General features: G+C 38.4%; 2 protein-coding genes across 6 annotated transcripts; one reads left to right on the top strand and one right to left on the bottom strand.

The window, feature by feature from the left end:
* Positions 1–61: 61 nt before the first annotated feature.
* On the top strand, positions 62–6,580 carry mettl21cb (methyltransferase 21C, AARS1 lysine b). 3 transcript variants are annotated; one of them, XM_079821398.1, is made up of 8 exons: positions 2,232–2,340; positions 2,542–2,673; positions 2,866–2,958; positions 3,122–3,209; positions 4,563–4,726; positions 5,265–5,382; positions 5,546–5,817; positions 5,925–6,580. In XM_079821398.1, the coding sequence occupies exons 4-8, from the start codon at positions 3,173–3,175 to the stop codon at positions 6,042–6,044; spliced, it is 711 nt and encodes a 236-aa protein (XP_079677524.1). In that variant the 5' UTR covers positions 2,232–2,340; positions 2,542–2,673; positions 2,866–2,958; positions 3,122–3,172; the 3' UTR covers positions 6,045–6,580. The 3 variants fall into 3 exon arrangements, with proteins under 3 accessions (XP_079677522.1, XP_079677524.1, XP_079677523.1); XM_079821396.1 differs by lacking the exons at positions 2,866–2,958; positions 3,122–3,209 and adding an exon at positions 62–271 and having other exon boundaries at positions 1,899–2,340; XM_079821397.1 differs by having other exon boundaries at positions 2,263–2,340; positions 2,866–3,209.
* A 121-nt stretch (positions 6,581–6,701) lies between these two features.
* tfdp1a (transcription factor Dp-1, a) lies at positions 6,702–19,603 on the bottom strand. Of its 3 annotated transcripts, none has more exons than XM_079821089.1 (12): positions 19,506–19,603; positions 16,795–16,879; positions 16,643–16,709; positions 16,396–16,499; positions 13,814–13,935; positions 12,000–12,165; positions 11,707–11,853; positions 11,536–11,604; positions 11,305–11,456; positions 11,028–11,194; positions 10,024–10,102; positions 6,702–8,686 (listed from the first exon to the last, which is right to left on the bottom strand). In XM_079821089.1, exons 2-12 carry the CDS (start codon positions 16,804–16,806, stop codon positions 8,545–8,547), a joined length of 1,227 nt encoding a protein of 408 aa, XP_079677215.1. In that variant the 5' UTR covers positions 16,807–16,879; positions 19,506–19,603; the 3' UTR covers positions 6,702–8,544. The 3 variants fall into 3 exon arrangements, with proteins under 3 accessions (XP_079677215.1, XP_079677216.1, XP_079677217.1); XM_079821090.1 differs by lacking the exon at positions 19,506–19,603 and adding an exon at positions 18,199–18,255; XM_079821091.1 differs by lacking the exon at positions 19,506–19,603 and adding an exon at positions 18,129–18,248.
* Positions 19,604–21,222: the final 1,619 nt, after the last annotated feature.

Genomic DNA, 21,222 nt, shown 5'->3' with positions numbered 1-21,222 from the left:
CCTCACAGAGCTTTTCGCTAAAGCTTCACAGAGGCTTTAGCCAGGCGCTTGTACGCTAATAGCTCTCATCACCATGAGCCTACCATGCAGGCTGTTTTCCATCCCATCATCTGTCCAGGAATGCCAGGATTCCCATCTTTCTATGCATCATCTATGGGATATAGAGAGAGCCACTTGGTCTGACAGACGCATTTGTTGTGAAGCCACTGGTGGAGCCTGGGACAATCATAATGTACAAAATGTGGAAACCTAAGTGCATGAAGTTTTAAAGGTAAAGTGTGTCATTTCTGTGCCACTAGCATCACCAAACAGACTTGCTAAATAACTTTTGACTTCACATTAAAAATAAAAATAGTGAGTCAAGAAGACATCAGTGGTTATTATCAGCTTGTTCATATGAAAACATGAAGCTGAATCACATTCTGCTTTTTATAAGTAGGATTTTTTTAAGTATTAATACATTTTTAAGTGACACAGTAATGACCAAATGTCATGCCTGGCCTAGAAAAATTGGCATCACCTTTTATTCAAATATTATTAAACATTTGTTAAATTATTTGTAAGCATATTATGTAGTTGTGCATGTAGCCAATAGTTTTTTTTGTGAAAGCAATGAAACATGTCCAACTGCAGATAAAATTTCTGACCAGGTCATTGTACAAATAAATTATGAACACATGCCAAAACAAGAGAGAACCAACAAAAATGTGTAACTGATTATGTTGTAGCCAGTGTATCCTGTGAGCTTTTTTTAATAAACTTTTTGTAAAAGAAAACCTGTAGTTTGCCAAATTATGTTGTTAGACAGATTTAGAGTTTTTTTTTCTTCCCTTATATGTTATATATTCCTCATATTTTGTTGATTTAATCAAACTTGTAGGGTCATTAAAGAAAATATCACTTCTCGCTACTCGAAATCAAACTACAAATGCCTTACTGATATTTTAACAATTCTAACAAGAAAATAACACGCATCACCTTTGAATATGAACTTTAGTACAGATATGCTTAGTTCCCACCACTTAAGGATTATGGCCATACTGTGGATGCTGAGGATCAGGTGCTCCTATGATCTACTAGAATCTTTAAAGCCAAAGATTTTCCAGAATGGTTCCTATAGATATTACTATCAGAATATCTAAAGATTAACACCGTCTCTCTCACTTTGTCCGACATTCACTCTGGGATGTGGGGTTAAAGCTTACTTTGGCATGCACAATACACAATACATTGTTCGTCGTGGCTGAGTCAGTTTTCCATTTTACCTCAGCAGCTGTGTTTTCGCTACTGAGTGTCAGTGAAGGATTTGCAGTGACTAAAGCAAATCCACTCCAGCCATTTCAGTCAGAAATTAATACTCGTCATGTGGCCTCTTGCTACCCCTATAGCTAAATATATACATGCTTTAGAATGTTGTTTCATAACCAAAAACTACCGTATTGCACTAATGGTGAGAAAGCCATAACGTTTTTGTATTTTCTTTAGATGGTACAGATGTTTCAACCCTGATACAACAATGCTGAGTTGACCACTTGATATTATCGCTCAAATGATCTAAACATTGCTGTTTTATTTTAACTTTCGTTTTGATCCTACACCTGTTGGACATCATTCGGATGTGCATACTTTTTTATTGAACATTGTGAATACTCTGTCATTTTAATGTTGACGCCATTTTATAAATGGGTTTTAGGCACACCACAAACACCCCTTACCCATGGTAATATCCCAAGCTTTATTACTTTAGTATTTCAGACATCATATTTTCTATGTCAGTCTGGTCTCAGGATATTTCTGATTTCACCCCAGCTATTAAAATTGACCTTAAGGTCATCCTACTCTTGCAGACAGTAAAATGTTTGTCATCCTTAATTTATTTACCATTTGTGCTTGAACAGGTTATTGGACCCCAGCTTCAGCTTCCAAGATCCCACAGGCCGCAGTATATCTGCCAGAGCCATGCACAGGCTGGGATAAAAGGGATATGCCTTCATGGATGATAAGAAAATTAATAGTGAAATCAACATGTGGGCAAACATAAATACCTACAGCCATCTTCAACCCCCTCAGTCTACATATCTGTCTGTTTTCCACAAAATCGGGAACCAGTGAGAGGGATCAGTGATCCCTGAGGAAAGGATTGCACTCAGAGCTGTGGAATTAAATGGCTTTGACGCAGCATGCAACTCTCTCTCTCTCTCTCTCTTAACTAACTGCACATTTAATACAGTGCTTCCATGGGAGGAGCAGAGGGATGCTGCTATATAAAAGTGTATTTGCCCCGAGGATGTCTACTGTTAAGCATCAGGTCTGTTTTTGTGTCTCTAAGTGTTTGTGACAGTAAGTATGATTTTATTGCTGTTAGTTACTGATACTAGTTTAGGGTTAAATTTATTTCCAATGGAATTTGCTTGCTTTTGGGTGCTATTCAATTCAACAACTATTCCAAATGTACTGTATATGGAAGCACTGGAGAAAGGCATTTGGCTGGTAAGCAATTTATTGAGAATTCAAAATGTGAATCTTCCAACATGATGGCAGTACTGAGCGTGAAGACATTTGGACTTGATTCCATAATGGAGACAGAAGGAGGGCCAGGTCTAAATGTGCAGAAAAAAGGAATCATGAAGAAACCAGACCCTGTCAAGCCACCACCAAACAACACAGAGGAAGGTAAATAAGTAGGGAATTGAGATATGGTAGCAGTATGACAGTGCTCCAAAAATCTGTGAATAAAAATGTCTATTATTGTTCAAATCTATTATGTAACATATTTGCTTTTTATTTCTATTATGGTATAAACCGAACAGGCATAACATTATGAATCCTAAAATTGTGTTGGTCCCCCTTTTGCTGCCAAAACAGCCCTGACTCGTCGAGGCATTGACTCCACCAGACCCCTGAAGGTGTGCTATGGTATCTGGCACCAAGATGTTAGCAGCAGATCCTTTAAATCCTGTAAGTTGCGAGGTGGGCCTCCATGGATCAGACTTGTTTGTTCAGCACATCCCACAGATACTCAATTGGATTGAGATCTGGGGAATTTGGAGGCCAAGTCAACATCTCAAATTCATTGTTGTGCTTCTCAAACCATTCCTGAACCCTTTTTGCTTTGTGGCAGGGCGCATTATCCTGCTGAACGAGGCCACAGCCACCATGGAATACCGTTTTCATGAAAGGGTGTACACATGGTCTGCAACAATGCATAGGTAGGTGGTACGTGTCAAACCAGGACCCAAGGTTTCCCAGAACATTGCCCAAAGCATCACACTGCCTCTCCTGGCTTGCCTTCTTCCCATAGTGCATCCTGGTGCCCTATGTTCCCCAGGTAAGCGAAAACAAACATGCACCCGTCCATGCACATGATGTAAAAGAAAACATGATTCCTCAGACCAGGCCACCTTCTTCCATTGCTTCGTGGTCCAGTTCTGATGCTCACGTGCCCACTGTTGGCGCTTTCAGCGGTGGACAGGGGTCAGCATGGGCATCCTGACTGGTCTGCGGCTATGCAGCCCCATATGCAAACTGCGATGCACTTTGTATTCTGACGCCTTTCTATCGGAACCAGCATTAACTTCTTAAGCAATTTGAGCTTGTCTGTTTGATCGGGCCAACCTTCGCTCCCCACTTGCATCAATGAGCCTTGGCCACCCATGACCCTGTCGCTAGTTCACCACTGTTCCTTCCTTGGAGAACTTTTGATAGATACTGACCACTGCAGACCGGGAACACCCCACAAGAGCTGCAGTTTTGGAGATGCTCTGACCCAGTCGTCTAGCCGTCACAATTTGGCCCGTGTCAAACTCGTTTAATCCTTACGCAAATCCTCCTGCTTCTAACACATCAACTCTGAGGACAAAATGTTCACTTGCAGCCTAATATATCCCCACCCACTGCCATGATGAAGAGATAATCAGTGTTATTCACTTCACCAGTCACAATGTTATGCCTGATCGGTGTTATAGCAGGACTAATAAAACCTCCCTTACTTTTTATAGATAAATAACAACAAAAATCTTACTACCAAACAGGATTTGTAGATCTGAGGCACTAATGACAAAACACATAAAACTTGATTATACTAACCGATCTCCTGAGAAAATTTAACTATTTTACAATTTGGTGATTTTGTATAAATTCGTATGATGTGATTTTTGAGAAAAAACAAAAACATAAGCACACCCAGCAGGCAATTTCGCAGGTCTATTAGCCGTCCAAACACAGCCCTGACGTCTAGGCTAAAACAAGGCAAATCTTGGGCTGTCAGGGGAAATTGATTAGACGTTTAACCAAAGAAATGAAACCAAAAACCTTGTAGTCACTTTTGACTTTGCCTACATGATGGAATATCATCTCACAAGTTATTTTGGCAAAATCAACATTCAAGGTTATTTTGGCTAGAAGTGGGTTACTCATAGCCAGGTTAACCGAGACGCTGAAATGATGGCTATTGCTTGCTGGGATGAACCTAACCATCAGTGGGGCAAAAGCAGATTGTACAAAAAAACGTACACAAATGAGATCCCACAAATTAATATGATTTTTTATTGGTGTGCTTTCAGAGGATCTGGAGGGTAGAGACATGCAGAAGGAGGCACTGAACAGGCGCAATGCCTGGGAGCCCAGTGTCTTCTACTCCCTTGGCAACGAGACTTTTTTCTTCACCGGACAGGAGATCAGCATCCGAGAATCCCTGGACTCCTTTGGCGCCGTCATCTGGCCAGGCGTAAGAACAGATATTATCAGGGCTTTTTCTACCCGGTTATCGCTTTTTTTATTTGTCCATATATTCTGGATTTGAAGGTCTCATGAGGGGACCTTGAACCTTTTATGGACATGAAAGGACCATTACCAAATATTCTCCTGGTGTTTTCTTTTTTTCTCTCATTTCTGAGACCTTTGGGAGAGTAACCTCTGATATGAAGTTAACTGTATATGAACACCATAACTGTATGTGATACCCATAGTGATCTATCTGTTGTTTTTTTGTGTTCTACAAAAAGCATCTATATATGCATATTTTCGGCACCATACATTTTTTGCTTAGAGAAGCCATTTCACTTAGGCCCATACATCACAATAGGGAAGAAAAGACGATTGCAACTTCTGTTCCATGTTGACTTTAACCCAGGGTTTAGGAATGCACGTAATGCGAAATGACAAGATAACCCAGGGTGGAGAATGACCCTGGGTTAACTAAGGCCTATTTCAATTGTGAAAAGCTTGTTTGCTCAGATTGCACGTGTGTGTATGTGTGCACACAGGCTGTGACTCTCTGCCGATATTTGGAGAAGAACCGGGAACAGGTTGATATGCTAGATAAAGCTGTGCTGGAACTTGGAGCGGGAACAGGACTGGTGTCCATAGTTGCAAGTTTACTGGGTAGGCCTATGTAAACTAGCCTACATACTACATTCTTTTTCTTTTCTTTTTTCGTGCAATGATGTAGGTGAAGTTGAAAGGTCAAATTGATTTGACTTTAAATTACTTATTTGATTTAATTTATTTCATTTGCAAAACTCTTTACATATTTTCTCGCATCAAGGTGCCTGGGTCACGGCCACAGATCTGCCTGATGTCTTGTCAAATCTGAACTTTAACCTTTCGCGTAACACACGGGGCCGCTGCAGGTACACACCTCAGGTGGCGGCTCTGACCTGGGGTCAGGATGCAAAGCGAAACTTCCCCAGCTCTGTCTACCATTACAACTATGTGCTCTGTGCAGACGTGGTCTACCATCACAACTTTCTGGAAGATCTACTGATCACCATGCAGTACTTCTGCAAGCCAGGAACCACCGTACTATTGGCAAATAAGGTCAGGCTGTGTATTTTTTATTTAACCATTGATTTTAGTTAAATGTATGAGGTCTGAGGTAGTCTTTTTTTATAAGACATGTTGGCTCTCGGTCTCATTTCCAACAGGTGAGATTCCAATCTGACCTGCGTTTCATTGAAAACTTCAAAAATGTTTTCAACGTTACATTGCTGGAAGAGATCCCACAAGAGGAGGTAAGGATCTACCACGCCACTGCAAGGAAGTGAGCCCAAATGAGAGAGAAGGAGAAGAGAGTGAATCATCAACATGATGGTATATGACATGGGAGATTATACTTTAATAAATAAGTCCAGCAGCCCCAATATTGAATGGAAAGTGCTCCACCTGTTGGCCATCTGCAAAGTTACAACGACTGACAGCTGAACGCTACAATTCCTGACAATAAAAAAAAGGATCTCAAAAAAGGGATGAAAACGGGGATACATGTATGATTTTTTTTTTTGGTGTATATTAAAAACTATGGAAGCTGCTTTCCACTTCAGTGTAAAATGCAGTGTCATAGTTTCTCGTAATTGTCACAAAGCAAATGTCCTTTTTCTTATTTTGACTGATATTTCACTGTAATCTGTTGTATGAGTTGGAAACAGGCTTCCATAGAAAACTTTGTGAAATTCTGAACAGATATTTTTGAAAAATATATTCTTATTAATTTGTTACTAAAGTTTTCCATTTCAAATAAATGCTGTTTTCTTGAACTTTCTAATCAAAGAATCCTGAAAATAAAGGCATCACGGTTTTCACAAAAATAACCAGCACAACTGTTTTCATTTATAATGAGATGAGCACCAAATCATCATATTAGAATGACTTCTGGAGGATCATGTGACTGAAGACTGGAGTAATGATGCTGAAAATTCAGCTATGTCATCACAGGAATGCAATTTATTTTAAAATAAATTAAAATAGAAAATAGTTATTTTAACTTGTAATATTTCAAAATATTACAGTTTTTTTCTGTATTTTTATTTTCTTTAAATGCAGCCTTGGTGAGCATAAGAGACTTTAAAAAATTTACAGACCCCAAACTTTTGAAAAGAAGTGCATATGACCAGCTGTAAAAAATAAATAATTTTAACAAGATTCGTCCTCAAAGAATGAGTGATAAACAAAACAATACATGCTAACATGTACATGCTGACATTAGGCTTGTCTAAACAGTTCCCAAGATGACTTGTTTAGAGCCTTTGCAAACAGTATAACCAAAAAATGAGAAAGGAGTCCTGGAGGGGGTTTGACTCTGGATCACACAGGGACCCTTCTGTCATACTTTGTCGCATGACTAAAAATCCTACATTTGCAAAACTTTTCCAATAATAATCAGAAAAACTCTCAACGAGCATTAAAAAAAAAACACAATAAAACATGTCAGAGGAGAACATATACGAGAAAAATAATCATTACAGAAAATTCCACGACTTCTCCAACTTTAACATTCCCTGATATTTTGACCATTTTTGCCGAGGTGTGGCAAGTGAATGCTAAAAGAATACAAATATTCTCAAATAACACAAACACTATAGAAAATGTTAGACCATGTCAACTTCCTGAATGCAAATCTAGTCACACTAGGCACATATATAAAATAAAGTTTATTGAAATTAGTAGTATTACATTAGTGTCGCAAATAAACACAATGAGTTTGAATTCTTAAAACATTCTTTATATTTAAATTTGAAACTTATATTAGATTACAGAAAAGTTACTTTGAGGAGTCAGTACAAGGATTCCGTTTTTTTTTTTAAAGGAAATTTTCAAAGGGAAGTCCAGAGAGACCTAAAGACCATATCTTTTTTAATACACAACAATAATCTTACACGCTTCAAGTTATTACTGAGAAACGAATCTTGATATCATGTGGTTAAGTAACAAAGCATTTTTATATTCCTATAACTGCTTTAAGGTACTGAAGTTTCTCTGGAGTCTCTAGAACAGGTTGGTCTATGAAGTTCCGAAACCAAAAATAAAATAAAAAATAAAAAAATAAAATAAAACACAAAACACAAAAAGACTGACTTCTCAGAGTCCTCCAAAAAAGTAGCGCTCTGCGGAACGCCAAGGAGCCGAACACACACACGGGAGGAGATTCTACAAAAAAAGCCTGCAAGAAATTATCAGGTCAGCATACGAAAAGAGTCCACATCCAAAGACCTGCCCTCCATGGGGCAAAAAATAGCAGCCGGCTTTGTAGGTTCTTCGATTCATTAGTCTCCGAATCATTAGAATGCAAATCAAGCCAGCACATTCAAAAACAAAAAAGATCATTCAAAAACAGAAGAGAACTACTTCACACAGAGATCCACACAACATTTTTCAACAGCACGCAAGGCTGTATGCAAGATGGGTTTTCTTCAGGAGGGAAGGTTTCAGAGGGTCACGCAGAACAGAGCGGATAACATCCAGTAGGAGCGCTGCGACAAGGAATAAAGTGACACCTCTAAACTTCAGCAAAGTCCTTCAGCTGAAAACAAGAATTCCCAGCAGGCAAAGCACACAGCCTAGGATGATGTGCTTGTCCTGAGCTCAGAAAGACGAGGATGAAAACAACTCATCCCATTAAAGCCCATGTTCTTCAATGCCCTTCTTAGACAGAGAGTGAAGGAAACGCTGAGTTGCAGAAGAGTAAAAAGAACGATGTGGTTGATCAATCCTCGGACATGGCAGCTGGAAGAACTTGTGCATGATGGACAGGTTGAATGAGGGCTGGGCTTAGTCCTCGTCATCGTTTTCGTCAAATTCGTCGTCGTCCTCATCGTCCTCGCCCATGTAAGAGACCGGGGTCTCGACTCGAGAGCCGCTGTAGTGGGAGTCGTTAGAACTTGAGGCCATCGTGCCGTCCGCCCCACCGTCACTGTCAGAGAAACGAATAAAAGGGAAACATGATGAAAAAAAAAAAGGGACAGTCCACCAAAATTAAAATTGCTATCTGATCTCCCTTGTGTCAATCCAAAATTCTACGACTAACTTTCTTCTCCTTTTGGAACACGAGAAATTTAGCTGAATGTTGCTGTTCTTATCCATATAATGAAAGTGAACAGGGACAGCAGAGAGTCAAACTCCAAAAATGAAACAAGACAACATAAAATGAGTCCAAAGAGCATGCATGCTATGCTCCAAGTCTTTAGAAAACTTTGTGGCCAAAACTGACGCCCTTATTCACTGAACAAAGAGTTATCAGATGGCTTCAGAAAACTAAGAATACTAAGAATATGGACCACATGGACTAATTTTATGGTACTCAAAGATTTTTGGAGTTTCAAAGTGTCCATCTAATGTTTTATAAACAAACAAAAAAACATGAATATTCTGCCTTGATCTTTTAGGGGACAAAAAAGAAAATCAGTTTTGGATAGACATGAAAAACAATTACATTCTTTTTAAAATTCCCGATCAGTGAACCTTGAGATTGTAAGATATAAAGCTCAAAAGGATATATAACAAGATTGGTATAACCATCATTTTCCCTCACGGCCAATTAACCAGACAATCAAATGTAATATCAGAACTATATTTATCATCATCTCTAGTAGTGTTGTCAAAAGTACCGACCGCGATACCAAGTCGGTACTGAAATTTTAAAAATGTTACGCTTTGAACGCTGTTGAGCTGGAATCGTAAACACCTCTGACTGGCCATTGTGCTCATCGGATGTGTCTGCGATTGGCTACAATGATCAACGCACGGAAGTGTTTGACAGTGCTCTGAAAGCAGGAGCGTTTGAAAGCCCAAGCAGGCGTCGACCAGCAAACAGGTAGGCTGATAGGCGCCTGCATCCAAACGCTCTCCCGTGTGTATCTGTGCAAGCGCTCTGTGAAAAGCGTCATTGATGTATATTTATAACATGTTTTTGAAGAGCTGGTCATTGTATCTAATCACAGACATATTTGATGAGCGTGTGAGCACAATGGGCAATCAGAGCTGTTTACATTTCTGCTCAAAGCGTAATTTTTTATATTTCAGTCCCTACTTGGTATCGCGGTCGGTACTTTTGACAACACTGATCTCTAGCAGAAAACATCAATTTAATACAACTAAACTTGCTTTTAAGGATAGTCAAAGCATCCCAGGTTATGGCCTATGGTTGAATAGTGCACAGTGGTCACTGTATTTCACTGGTCACTACTCTTGCCTCCAACTTCCATCCATTTTATTAATGGAACAACTGAAAAGTGCACAACAGAAACTCACCTCCCAACATGATAGCGGCCTCCATTGGCAGACGAAGCCCCTGTCATGTAGACATTACTGATAGGCCCCTGTGCCATTTCTGCATGCAAAAAGTATTAAAATTAAACATTTGATCTTTTGATCACATATATACTTTGATATAGAGATGCACAAATCGACCAGCCAGGGACCGATATCGGCCGCTTTTCCACATGTGGACTGGTGACCAACCAGTCAGTATCACGTCTTTCCGTTTCTGAACATCAGATGCGCATTCTCGCTCTCCTCTTTCCAATGACGAAGTGACACACACCCGCCTCCTCACTCACTCGTCTCATTCGCTCCGGTTAAATAGTGCTTGAATTACTCATCATTTTAGTCATTCCCACAGGTTTCACGCTCACACACCACTGATCTATATGTGGAGCACACAAGTCGTGTGAGTCGCAAGTACCAAAATAAGTGGCTTACTGATTTAAATAGATTAAAAATGATGTCCAAATGCCCGTCTTGGCAAGTATTCAGTTAAACACTGCATAAACTCTTAAAGTGACAGCAGTCTAAAATTCCTAATATTCAAAGAATAAAAGACAAAGACAATCACACTCTGCTCTTGACTGAATAAGTTTTATAAGTTTAATTGTAAGCATTACATTTAATTTTTACAATGAAGAATATCCAGTGTTATTTTACATTTGAATAATATACCCTGAATAATAACACTGTTAGACCCACCTAAAAAATGTAAAGCCGTGTTTATTTCATAGCTCTCTTTATTCTATTGCATTTATTTGTGCTGTTGTTTGCAATTAGTTTATTTGTTAATTTATTACAGACTTTTTACTTATGATTTATGAAAGAAAAAAAACCCATATATGCTGACAAATATAGTTCTTTGAAATCAGAAAATCAGAATCTGCAACAATCGGTATCGACAGGTCACCCTTATCAGAAATCGGAATAGGCCAAAAAAATTGTTTTATCAGTGCATCTCTACTTTGATTTGATGGCCAACTGGTACTAACCTGTGACGTAGGGCTCCAGTGCTTTGGGCACCAAGCTCCTGGCAGTCTTCAGGTCCTCAGCAGAGCACTTGCCCACCTCGAGACCACAAGCCATGCCCATGCGCTTCAAAACCTCAATGTCATCGTGAATCTCGAACATGCTATCAAAGTTGAAGAGGTACTCAAACCTGACCACATATGGAAGTAATGAGAAAAGGTGTGTTAAGTGAGGATCGTTTTTTTTTAATATTTAAGTCATTCCACCAACAGCCTACAAGTTAGGCTATTGATATCATACTTGTCATTGGAGATGCTGCAGTCAATGACAGTTTTCTTGCTGGTGTTGACGATGATGAATGGCAGATGAATGACCGAGTTGGCAGGTGGGGGTCTTTTCGTCTGTTGTTCTCTCTGGCGGTTCCGCTGTACAAGGTTCTTGAAGGCAATTTGCTGCAATTGAAACAATACACTAATTTTCAAATGTGCATCAACAAAATAATTCTTATAAAACAAAAGAGCAATTTCTGACCTGTAAAATTAGTTCTTGAAGTTGCGACTGTTTTTGTTTGATTCTCTCCAAACGTCTTTGTCTCTCCACCTTAAAAAACAAAACAAAAAAACAGTTTTAAGTAGTTGCCCTACTAATTGTCTAATAGGAAATCTCAAAAACATTAGTGTAATGAAGGACCAGTACACCCACCTCCAGGTTCTGGCACTCCTGGGCAGAGTTTGTGGGAAGGCCAATCCATTTGATCTCCTTTTTCTCTTTGGAGATGATGTTCATGGCCATCAGCACATTGAGCGCATCGTACACACGCCGTCGAATGTTCTTCTGGTCATACACATGCTGATAAGAAACAAACCCAGAAAGTGAAGCACTATTCATTATGAGATATATGTGAAAAAGCAACCTTTTAATCGATTCAAAAAGCTGCACTTCTTCTGCACTCAACAAAGCGCTGGATCAATGTCTGGCCACAGGAAGAGGCTTACCGCATCATTAGGGGAGATATGATTATCACCAGAGCTGAACTCAGCCACAAGCTCATCAGCAACCTCATTGTAGGTTGTGACACCCTTCCGCTGGACCTTCTCACAAACCTTCATGGAGAAATGTCTGAGGCCTTTCCCATTTTTCTCCCCTTTTTTACCCCTCTTCCTGAAGGAAAGCCAAACAAAAACCAAATCATCGCATGATATTTAACATCATGATTAAAAAAAAGAAATGGTTTGCTGTTGCTTTTTAGGAATTTCCCTTATAATAAAATGATTTAGTGGTACCATGGTACTTCTAAGAAGAAAACAAAATTGGTGTCCACCAAAGCAAATATTTTTCTCTCTATGATTTTGAATACAAGGCAAAGTTAAAATATTCGGACTATCGCCAAATAATATTTGTATTGATTGATCCCATGTAAAAAAAACTGTTACTATTTTTTATAATAATATTAATATTATGTGTTACGAGTGTGTGACGAGACACATCTCACGAGACGAGATACTAGATTGGGTTCACGACAACGAGACGAGAAGATTTTTACATAGTATTTTTAAGAAATCCTCAATGATGAAATACATGGCTAGAAAAATTGTTTGCAGGTGCATTTGAAACATTTTAACTCATCATCTTGTAATGAATGTCATTTCAGTTCTACTTTCTGAGTATGAATTATCCTATGCAGTAAAATACAACAATACTCAAGCACTGTAAAGGTTTTGCCAAAAACTCAAATGACTGGCTTCTCTTCTGTAGGACTGTCTCTTCTGACCTTAGAACTGCACGTTGACTTCTTTTGACCTCCTAGCTGAACTCCTTCCCACAAACTGATCATAGATATTAAGTGCAAACAATAACCATAACATCATAATCAAAGTACTCAATATTCAAAGTGCAAATAGAGACCACATTTTTCTTCAAGCATGATACGGAGCTAAGAGATGGTTACAACGCGATAGCTTATATATTGGGAGATATTCGCTTGCCTCAGGGAGAGCGGCTTTCAAACATTGGTAACGTATTGAAATCGCATTTGAATGCGCGCTCGCGTTTACTTTCACTTTGAATTTCGCGATCATGTGTACTCTGGAAATAGTATTCCCAGGAAATAGTACTGGTGGTACTGAACGCGCATTTTCAAATATAAGTCAGACGCCTCTGCTGCGCAACGAATCCTCCGCCACGGAGTCCATTAACATGTAACATACACTCGTAACACACGCTCAATGAGAGCGCTCGTCTTCTCGACACGTGATGTACTGTGCACTATGTACGGCTCGAACCGCTCGTGTTGGAATTGAAGTGACTGTTATCCACCTGAATTCAATTGTTTTTATTTCTATAAAAAGCCAAACTAGAGTGGAGGCATAACGTAAACGTATTCTATCCTAACTTCACCCTCACACTCGTCATTACAATATGACACAAGACAGCTTTCACCTCGACGAGAAATCGCGTCAGTTTAGTCTCGCGAGATCTCGTGGCACGAGATCTCGTCACACCCCTAATTAATACTAATAATAATACTAATACCAAGTTCATTTTATCAACTTTGTTACTTTAACTCTTGCGTTTTTTTTTCTCTCCATTCATTTTAATTTACTGATGTAGTGCTTAGAATGTACTATTATTATTATAATAATTAATTGCAATTATGTGGATGGTCGTGTTTGTAGTCTACCAACACAAACCATTTTAACCCTTTTTAAGACAAATCCAAAGCAATCAAGGACAGAAAAGCACCTGGTTCCACCGAATTAATTTCGTAAAGAGAAATGTAATAACATTATAAAGCAGTCTGCCGACTTACCCCGAGGACCATGGAGACGCTTCTGATGGTTGACTCTGGGTGATAAACTGAGAGCTGGGTGTGTGTGGGCTGTTCATTAGGATCACATTGGAGCCACTGGGCCTCTGAGGTGTGCTGATGACCTGTGATAGAGAGGTGATCAGGTTAGAAGATAATACAGCAAACATCATAAAATACTGAAGTATATTAAACAGATCATTACAATCATGAAATCTAAACTAAAAGAGTTAACACATTGATGTTAAGGGAAGGTAAACATTTATTCAACTAGGACAAATGCAAGCTAATGTGTTTTTTAAGCTGGTTACATAAATGACACTGTTCCTATTCTCACTGACATATGGCAAGGAATGACCAACATAGCAGCTGTGAATATGCAGGTGGCTAAACAGCAAGCATCAGTTAAAGGAGCCAACAATTTTTAGTTGTTCAGTCTCTGACATGGAAGACACCCGACAAGCCCTGATTCTGAAAGCCCTGAAAGGCAACACTTCAAGTTTTCCATTAGCTCTTCCTATACTGACACCTGGCTACTCTTAGTTGTTGTAAATTAAAGTCACTTCCAGGGCTCAAAAATAAAAATGGCCTGATGGCCCGGGCCCAGAGTGAGCGTTTCGTGCCAGCTGACGAAAGTGCGACTTGCCCCATTTTGCTAATGCTTGCGTTATTTAGTTTCAACGCTCTTACATTTCTTGATCGTATATATGGGTTTTATGCCTTGCTTTGTTGAAACTGCAACAGTGACTTATGATGGTTAAGTTAAAATGGAATATTGAAATATTAAATCAGTAATGTTCTGCTCAAATGACATCAATGATTGTTAAAACTGTCATAGAGCAACAGTATAGGTGTAAAAGGTCTATTCTGCAAAGAAAATGTAGTGAAAATTTTATTCTGCTATACTGTACATTAGCATATAATGTTTTTGGAATGAAATTAACACTTATTCTGCAAGGACACATTAAATTGATCAAAAGTGTCAGTAAAGACATTTATAATGAGCTGTTCATTTGACCTTTATATTTATCATAGAATCCTGTGGAGAGAAAAAAAAATCAGTTTCCAGATAAATATGAAGGGTTAGTTCACCAAAAAATGAAAATGCTGTCTTTAATTACTCAGCCTCACGTCTTTCAAAACCCGTAAGACGTTCATTCATCTTCGGATCACAAATGAAGATATTTTAATGAAATCTGAGAGCTTTCTGTCCCTCCATAGACAGCTACGCAACTAGCACTGTGAGGCTTCAAACAGTTCATAAGGATTTTGTAAAACTACTTCATATAAATTGAGCGCTTCAGTCCAAATTTTCTGAAGAGACACGATTGCTTTATGAACAGATTGAATTTAGGTTTTCATTCACATGAAGCATCAAAGTGGTAGTTGGGTGGACTGTCAATGGGGGGACAGAAATCTCTCAGATATATTCATTTGTGCTTCAAAAATGAACGAAAGACTTAAGGGTTCGGAACAACATGAGGCTGAGTAAATGATGAAAAGAAAATCTCATTTTTGGGCGAACTATCCCTTTAAAAAGCACAGATGTTTTCAATGCTGTCTGTCATCTGATAATAATAAGAATAAATGTTTCTTGAGCAACAAATCAGCATATTAGAATGATTTCTGAAGAATCATGTGACACTAAAGTAATGGCTGCTGAAAATTCAGCATTGCCATCACAGGAATAAAAATCACATTTAATTTATAGCTGCACGCTATATCGTTTTAGCATCGAAACACGATGTGCGCATCCGCGATAGTCACATCGCAGGATGTGCAATGTCAAGTATAGGGACAGTAGTTGATCCGTGATCTGTACGGGCAGCTGCACCCCGGTTCAGAACACATGAGATTCGCAATATATATCGAAGAAAAACAAAATATCGTAATGTAAGCTTTTTCCTGTATCGTGCAGCCTTAACTTAAAATAACTGTTTTCTCATTTAATATTTCACAATATTACTGTTTCAATGTATTTTTTATCAAAAAAATGCAGCTTTGGTAGCATAAGAGACTTCTTTCAAAAATTTTTTTTTTTTTTTTTTTTTTTTAAATCTTACTGACCCTAAACTTTTGAACAATAGTGTATCGTGCTATTTTTTGTGGTGGGACCAGTGAAAATATATAAAGGGCAAGTGGAAAAACTTAAATACATTAAATAAACTATTTTAGAGTTTTGGAAATTGTCCACGATACCTGAACAAACATCCAATTAGCAATGGCTAAATAACAGTGCGGACAGACAGGACAAAAAACGTGAAAAACTCTGGAATTGCATGACATGTGAATAACGCTAATAGCCGCATTTACCTATATTTGTTCAAGTGACCCAATTCCCATTTTTTCCTAAAATGTGGCAGAGATCGGATATAACACATGAACGTGTAAGCAACAAAAAAAAAGCACATGGATTCCAATATTCTCTGAACGGTTTCAGGCCTCATTCATATGTGGAAATAAAGCCGATATGAATGGAATATGTGCTTTTGCGTCTGCCACGCAAGACGATAGGAATTGTGCATCAAGACCTGCAGTGTTAATGCAGCCTATGTGATCTATATGTTTTAGTGTTTATAGCTTACCATATGTGGTGCGATGTTCACGTTGGAAGGGCACAGTGTTTTTGGCAAAAGCTGTTTTCCAACAGTCACAGACTGTGGATGCACCGTTACTAAAGACAGCACACCTGCAGGAGTAGTATTCACAGAAGACATCTTAATGCAGTGCTATTTAAGGTCAAGCAAGTGTCTGGGTTTTTGTAACTGTCTAACATCTTTGAATATCTTAAATAAGTTGTGTTATCTTCCATCTTCAGAATGTTCTTCTTACCTTTGCCAGGGCTCAAGTTTTGATCAATGAAAACCTTCAGCTCCCCATTGGCCTCAATCAGACCAGCCTGTGGAGAACAAGATGACCATTCAAACTCATTGACTTACACTATTTTCAGTAAATTACATCTCATAGTGCTAGAGAATACTCACATCTTTGGCCATGATCCCTGGGGCTGAGGAATAGATGCTTGGTCTAGCTGAAAAACCTGAGCCAAATTTTCACAACAAAACGTCTCTGGAAAAGAATCGAAAACTGGTTTTGCCAATGAGCTACGGATACACTTGAACACTGTAACCAAGGTTACAACACAAATCTTTTCATTTGCAACATCCACCAGAAGTATGCAAAGATCAATGGGAAGTTGTTCAATTCAAAGAAGTACATCTCGCAGTTTTAGGTAGTTTCTTCATCTATGAACAGAAGTGGCTGGTGTCTAGAATAGGCCTCAGGTTTGCCTAAACCCTCTGCGAGCAAGCATTCATCCATGACGAATCCAAATGTTCACAATAAATTATGAAACTAAATGTTCACAATAAATGGTGCAAAAAAATTGTGACTGGCACTCAGAATGCTTGAAAACCACCATGAGGTCATCAGGATGTTTTATTGCAGTAAAAGACTACTAAACATACAAAGCGTGACGCTTTGGATTCTTACTATTTTTGTTTGGCAGAGAACAAAAAACTGCCCTTTTTGTGTCTAAAACTCAAGTTACTCAATATTAATTATTTGTTTATTGAATTGTTGTATAAAAGGCAAAATCATACTTGCATTTATTATCTCATATTCTGACACTCTTGCTAGTGTGAATGAGAAATGAACTGACACTCTGTCACAGGTAAAATGGACTAAAATGAGGCGAGCTCACTTTCAAGACCAGTGAGAGTGTGAATGCAAAGACAGTTGGGTTCTTTGTCACTCAATTCACTTAAAGGGGTTTGAGTTTGCTTATTTAAAATGCGGTCTAGGTAGGAAGCTCACTAGGTTGAGAGACATAAGCATAGGTGATGAAAACGAGGCCCGCCGATTTGCTTCCACAGCACTCATGCAGCTTATATTACCAGACAAAGACCTCGACGAATCTTTCCATCCCTTTAACATAAAAACTGCAACACGTGCACTCGAAAATCTCATGCAATCTTTTTTAAATCGTCCGTATGCAACAGTTCCTGTCGTTTTTAGTAACTTTTTAGCAAAAGCAATGGGCCCTAAAATATAGTAAATATTCATGTCCAATGTCCTAAGTTATAAAAAAGCATGTAAACACAAAAAAGCACAACGACGAACCGTTTTATTCGTCGATATTTTCCGCTTCAAACATAATGCACAATCGGAGCAGTATGTACTATAAAAAAGCGTGTTAGCCCAGTTAGCTAGCTGCCTTTCAAACACGTTTTGGAATGAAACCCAGTTCTAAATGTGATCAAAACGAGCCCCTCCTGTTTAAATGCGATCAGGTCGGGTGTTGTGCATGTGCTCGTACCGTTTTGCGAACGGATCGGATTTAAATGGCCATCTGGAAATGAAGTGTGTAAACTTTCCTCTGAACTTACAGTCCTGAAGCCCTTTGCCTTCTTAGGTGCTGTTTTTTGTTGGCATAGCCAGTTAGCAAGAGGACAGAGGAAGAGGAGGTCTGAACCCCATCTCTCAAACAGGAAACAAGGATAAATCAAATAATAAGAAAAATAAAATCTCAAGTGCAGTGAATGATCAAGCTTTTGTAACGAGCTTGCACTTGAGAGATGTTTGATTTGTAAGATCATGGCACATTCATAAAACCCAAAATGGATGCGGATGTTAGAAGCATGCACATAAAAGACGCATGGCAACTGTGAAATCATCATGCATGCTTTCAAAAAGGAATTCATATGATCAAAATGTTTTATAAAGAGTTTATGCAGTTTATCTTAAGCACAATACACAAAAACGACCTCTTTAAAATGTAGCTACAGAGTTGACAGTCATAACACTATACTGCTGGAGGCTAACACAATTCATTGGTTCACCACAGCAGACTGAAAATCCTTCAAAAATGGAAAATAGTCTGTCGAAATGGGGCATAATTGTTTACCAAGTCATCAGAACTAATGTAACAAGCAGGGTGGTTTGGGTTTAATGCCTGGCAGCCATTTTACATGGAAGCTAAAGCAAAACCAACATGCAGTGATGCTTTAATAGCTTGCTAGCTGAGGTGACAGGTCCTTATGACGACCTTAACTACTTTAAATCTGGTTGTTAATAAACCCATCACGGCTATGCACAATTAACCACAACAACAGTTTCATTCTTCAAAAGTATTTCAAAAACAATTCATAGCGAACATAATAAAGCTGTTACGATAAAAGCTAGCGACCAGGCGAGCTAGTAAGCTAACTTCCACTCAAATCGAGGTCATCTCAGCTGCTTTAATATAAATCAAACTGGGATCTGCATACTATTGTTTACTACACGTCCAGTGTTGTATACCAGTGCTTTTTCGTGCAATGGCCAGCCATCACCAAAGATCAGTGCGGATTTCCCATTGCACTGCACTGACAGAAGCACTTGACATGGGTTAGCTTGCTGGCTAACACAAGCCATTTGTGACAGACAGTTTCAATCTTTCACATGAGTGATAATTAATCCGGACTAACGGTTAACAGACTAACGATCATGGATTCCAATATGAATGATGACAAAGATACACGTTGAGGTTACTGTCCGGTTTGGCTGGCAGACGCAGTTATTTCATGCCAAACTATCTTATCTTTTTCAAACGCAGATAAATGACAGCTCCTTTATGCAATTATGAACTATAGATACAGAAAATATCGGTCAATGCGGTCTACGTGGACTCAAAGCCCCCCCTGGTCTCACTTACGGTCGGTTGCATCCGCCTTCAACTGTCTAGCGCTGAATGAATACGAGCGCACACAGTAGAAATTGCTCCCTCTCTGGGTCTGTAAAACTGAGCTTGGCGGTGTCTACGCCACGGGAAATTCGATTGGACAGTAATGCGCGTGACGTCGGAGGAGCGTGGTACGGAAGGCACGCTCACACTAAATTCTGATTGGGCAGAGCTGTACAGTACCCGCGTTAAAATGTTCTTATTGGTTCGATTCACTGGACCCCACCCCACTGCGTATGAAGGCGGAGCGTGCGTAGGAATACATGTAAATATTAAAGAGAAACTCACGAATAAAACGTTAATACGTTAATACGTATCTTTTAAATTTTGATTAAAAACAGCCAGACTATGATAATAGCTGTTATCAGTATATCCAAGCTTAATTACCACTTTCATATCACTTTCTAACTATAGCTATATGCATTAATACCACTTCATCATTGCACATTGCACTGTTACATACATTATATTCTATTTATTTTTTTATTCTGATTATTAGGTAGAGGTGTAAAATGTACTGATCATTTGTAGGCCTTAAAGGGATAGTTCACCCAAAAATGAAAATTCTGTCATCGTTTACTCACCCTCAAGTTGTTCCAAACCTGTATGAGTTTCTTTGTTCTGCTGAACACAAAAGAAGATATTTTGAAGAATGTTTGCAACTTTTGTGTTCAGCAGAACAAAGAACTCATACAGGTTTGGAACAACTTGAGGGTGAGTAAATTATGACAGAATTTTCATTTTTGGGTGAACTATCCCTTTAAGTACAGATAATATATCAAAAGATTTACTCAATTCAGCCAAACACACTTAATTGAAAGTAAAAAAAAGTATCCACATTTATTTGTATATAAAAATGTAAAAGTAAAAAGTACACAATTTCCTTAACTGAGTTAATTGACTTTTGACAAGAGACAGTAGTGATGTGCTCATTTTAGTATTTTTGATACAAGTCCTCAATTAACTCAATAATAAACAAAAAAAAATCCATTGGCTGTTTAAATAAAAGGGAAGTTAAACTTATGTGAGCATGATTGATTGGCTTGTTAGTCACATTATAGGATAAAGAAAAATTTAAATCATTGAGGAAATATCAAGTCCTGAAGTCATATAACTGTCTAAGTAACAAATTCTGCACAATATTAGTATAGTATTGAAGAATTACTTAAATATTTTACACCTCTGGTCTTTTCTAAAAACCCATATTTTGGAGGCAATTGGTGCTACGTAAACAGAGGTCAATATTTAGAAAGTATAAATCAGCTAAATTTAAAATAACTGTAAATATGTGTTATAAGGTTGTTTTTTGTATCAGGCTCTGCATGGAACCTGTTTATCTGTATTCATGCTGCTCCCACAGACAGGACTGTACAGTATGTTTTAAACAGATAGCTAAATGGAGATTAGTTCAAAAAAGGGTGTCACCATTTTCGTGTCACTATCATTCTAAGGTCGGGTGGGCATATTTGAAAAAATTATCTAGGTTAAATATTGTGCATTAATGAAGGTGGATTTGCCAATTAGGCAAATTAGGTAGCCTATAGTAACTAAGCAGAAACAATATTCAGAAAAAAATACAATACAGAAACAAATATTTTCTAAAATATTTAACCAATAAATGAGACATACAAAACATATTTCAACATTTATTGCAACACTATTTGTTGAACCACACACTGTGTCCATGTGC

The sequence above is a fragment of the Gobio gobio genome (genome assembly GCF_949357685.1).
Source record: "Gobio gobio genome assembly, chromosome: 7".
Taxonomy (NCBI): domain Eukaryota; kingdom Metazoa; phylum Chordata; class Actinopteri; order Cypriniformes; family Gobionidae; genus Gobio; species Gobio gobio.
This window is presented reverse-complemented; position numbering and strand designations above follow the sequence as displayed.

What these genes read in the sequence shown, in the direction of transcription:
- mettl21cb (XM_079821396.1), top strand. Translation starts at nt 2,238, where the DNA reads ATGGGAGGAGCAGAGGGATGCTGCTATATAAAAGTGTATTTGCCCCGA. An exon ending in ACCAAACAACACAGAGGAAG is followed by an intron (nt 2,674 to 4,562) that starts GTAAATAAGTAG and finishes GTGTGCTTTCAG; the next exon opens with AGGATCTGGAGGGTAGAGAC. An exon ending in GCGCCGTCATCTGGCCAGGC is followed by an intron (nt 4,727 to 5,264) that starts GTAAGAACAGAT and finishes GTGTGCACACAG; the next exon opens with GCTGTGACTCTCTGCCGATA.
- tfdp1a (XM_079821089.1), bottom strand. An exon ending in TGCAGCATCTCCAATGACAA is followed by an intron (nt 11,195 to 11,304) that starts GTATGATATCAA and finishes ATATGTGGTCAG; the next exon opens with GTTTGAGTACCTCTTCAACT. An exon ending in GGCCGCTATCATGTTGGGAG is followed by an intron (nt 8,687 to 10,023) that starts GTGAGTTTCTGT and finishes TTTCTCTGACAG; the next exon opens with TGACGGTGGGGCGGACGGCA.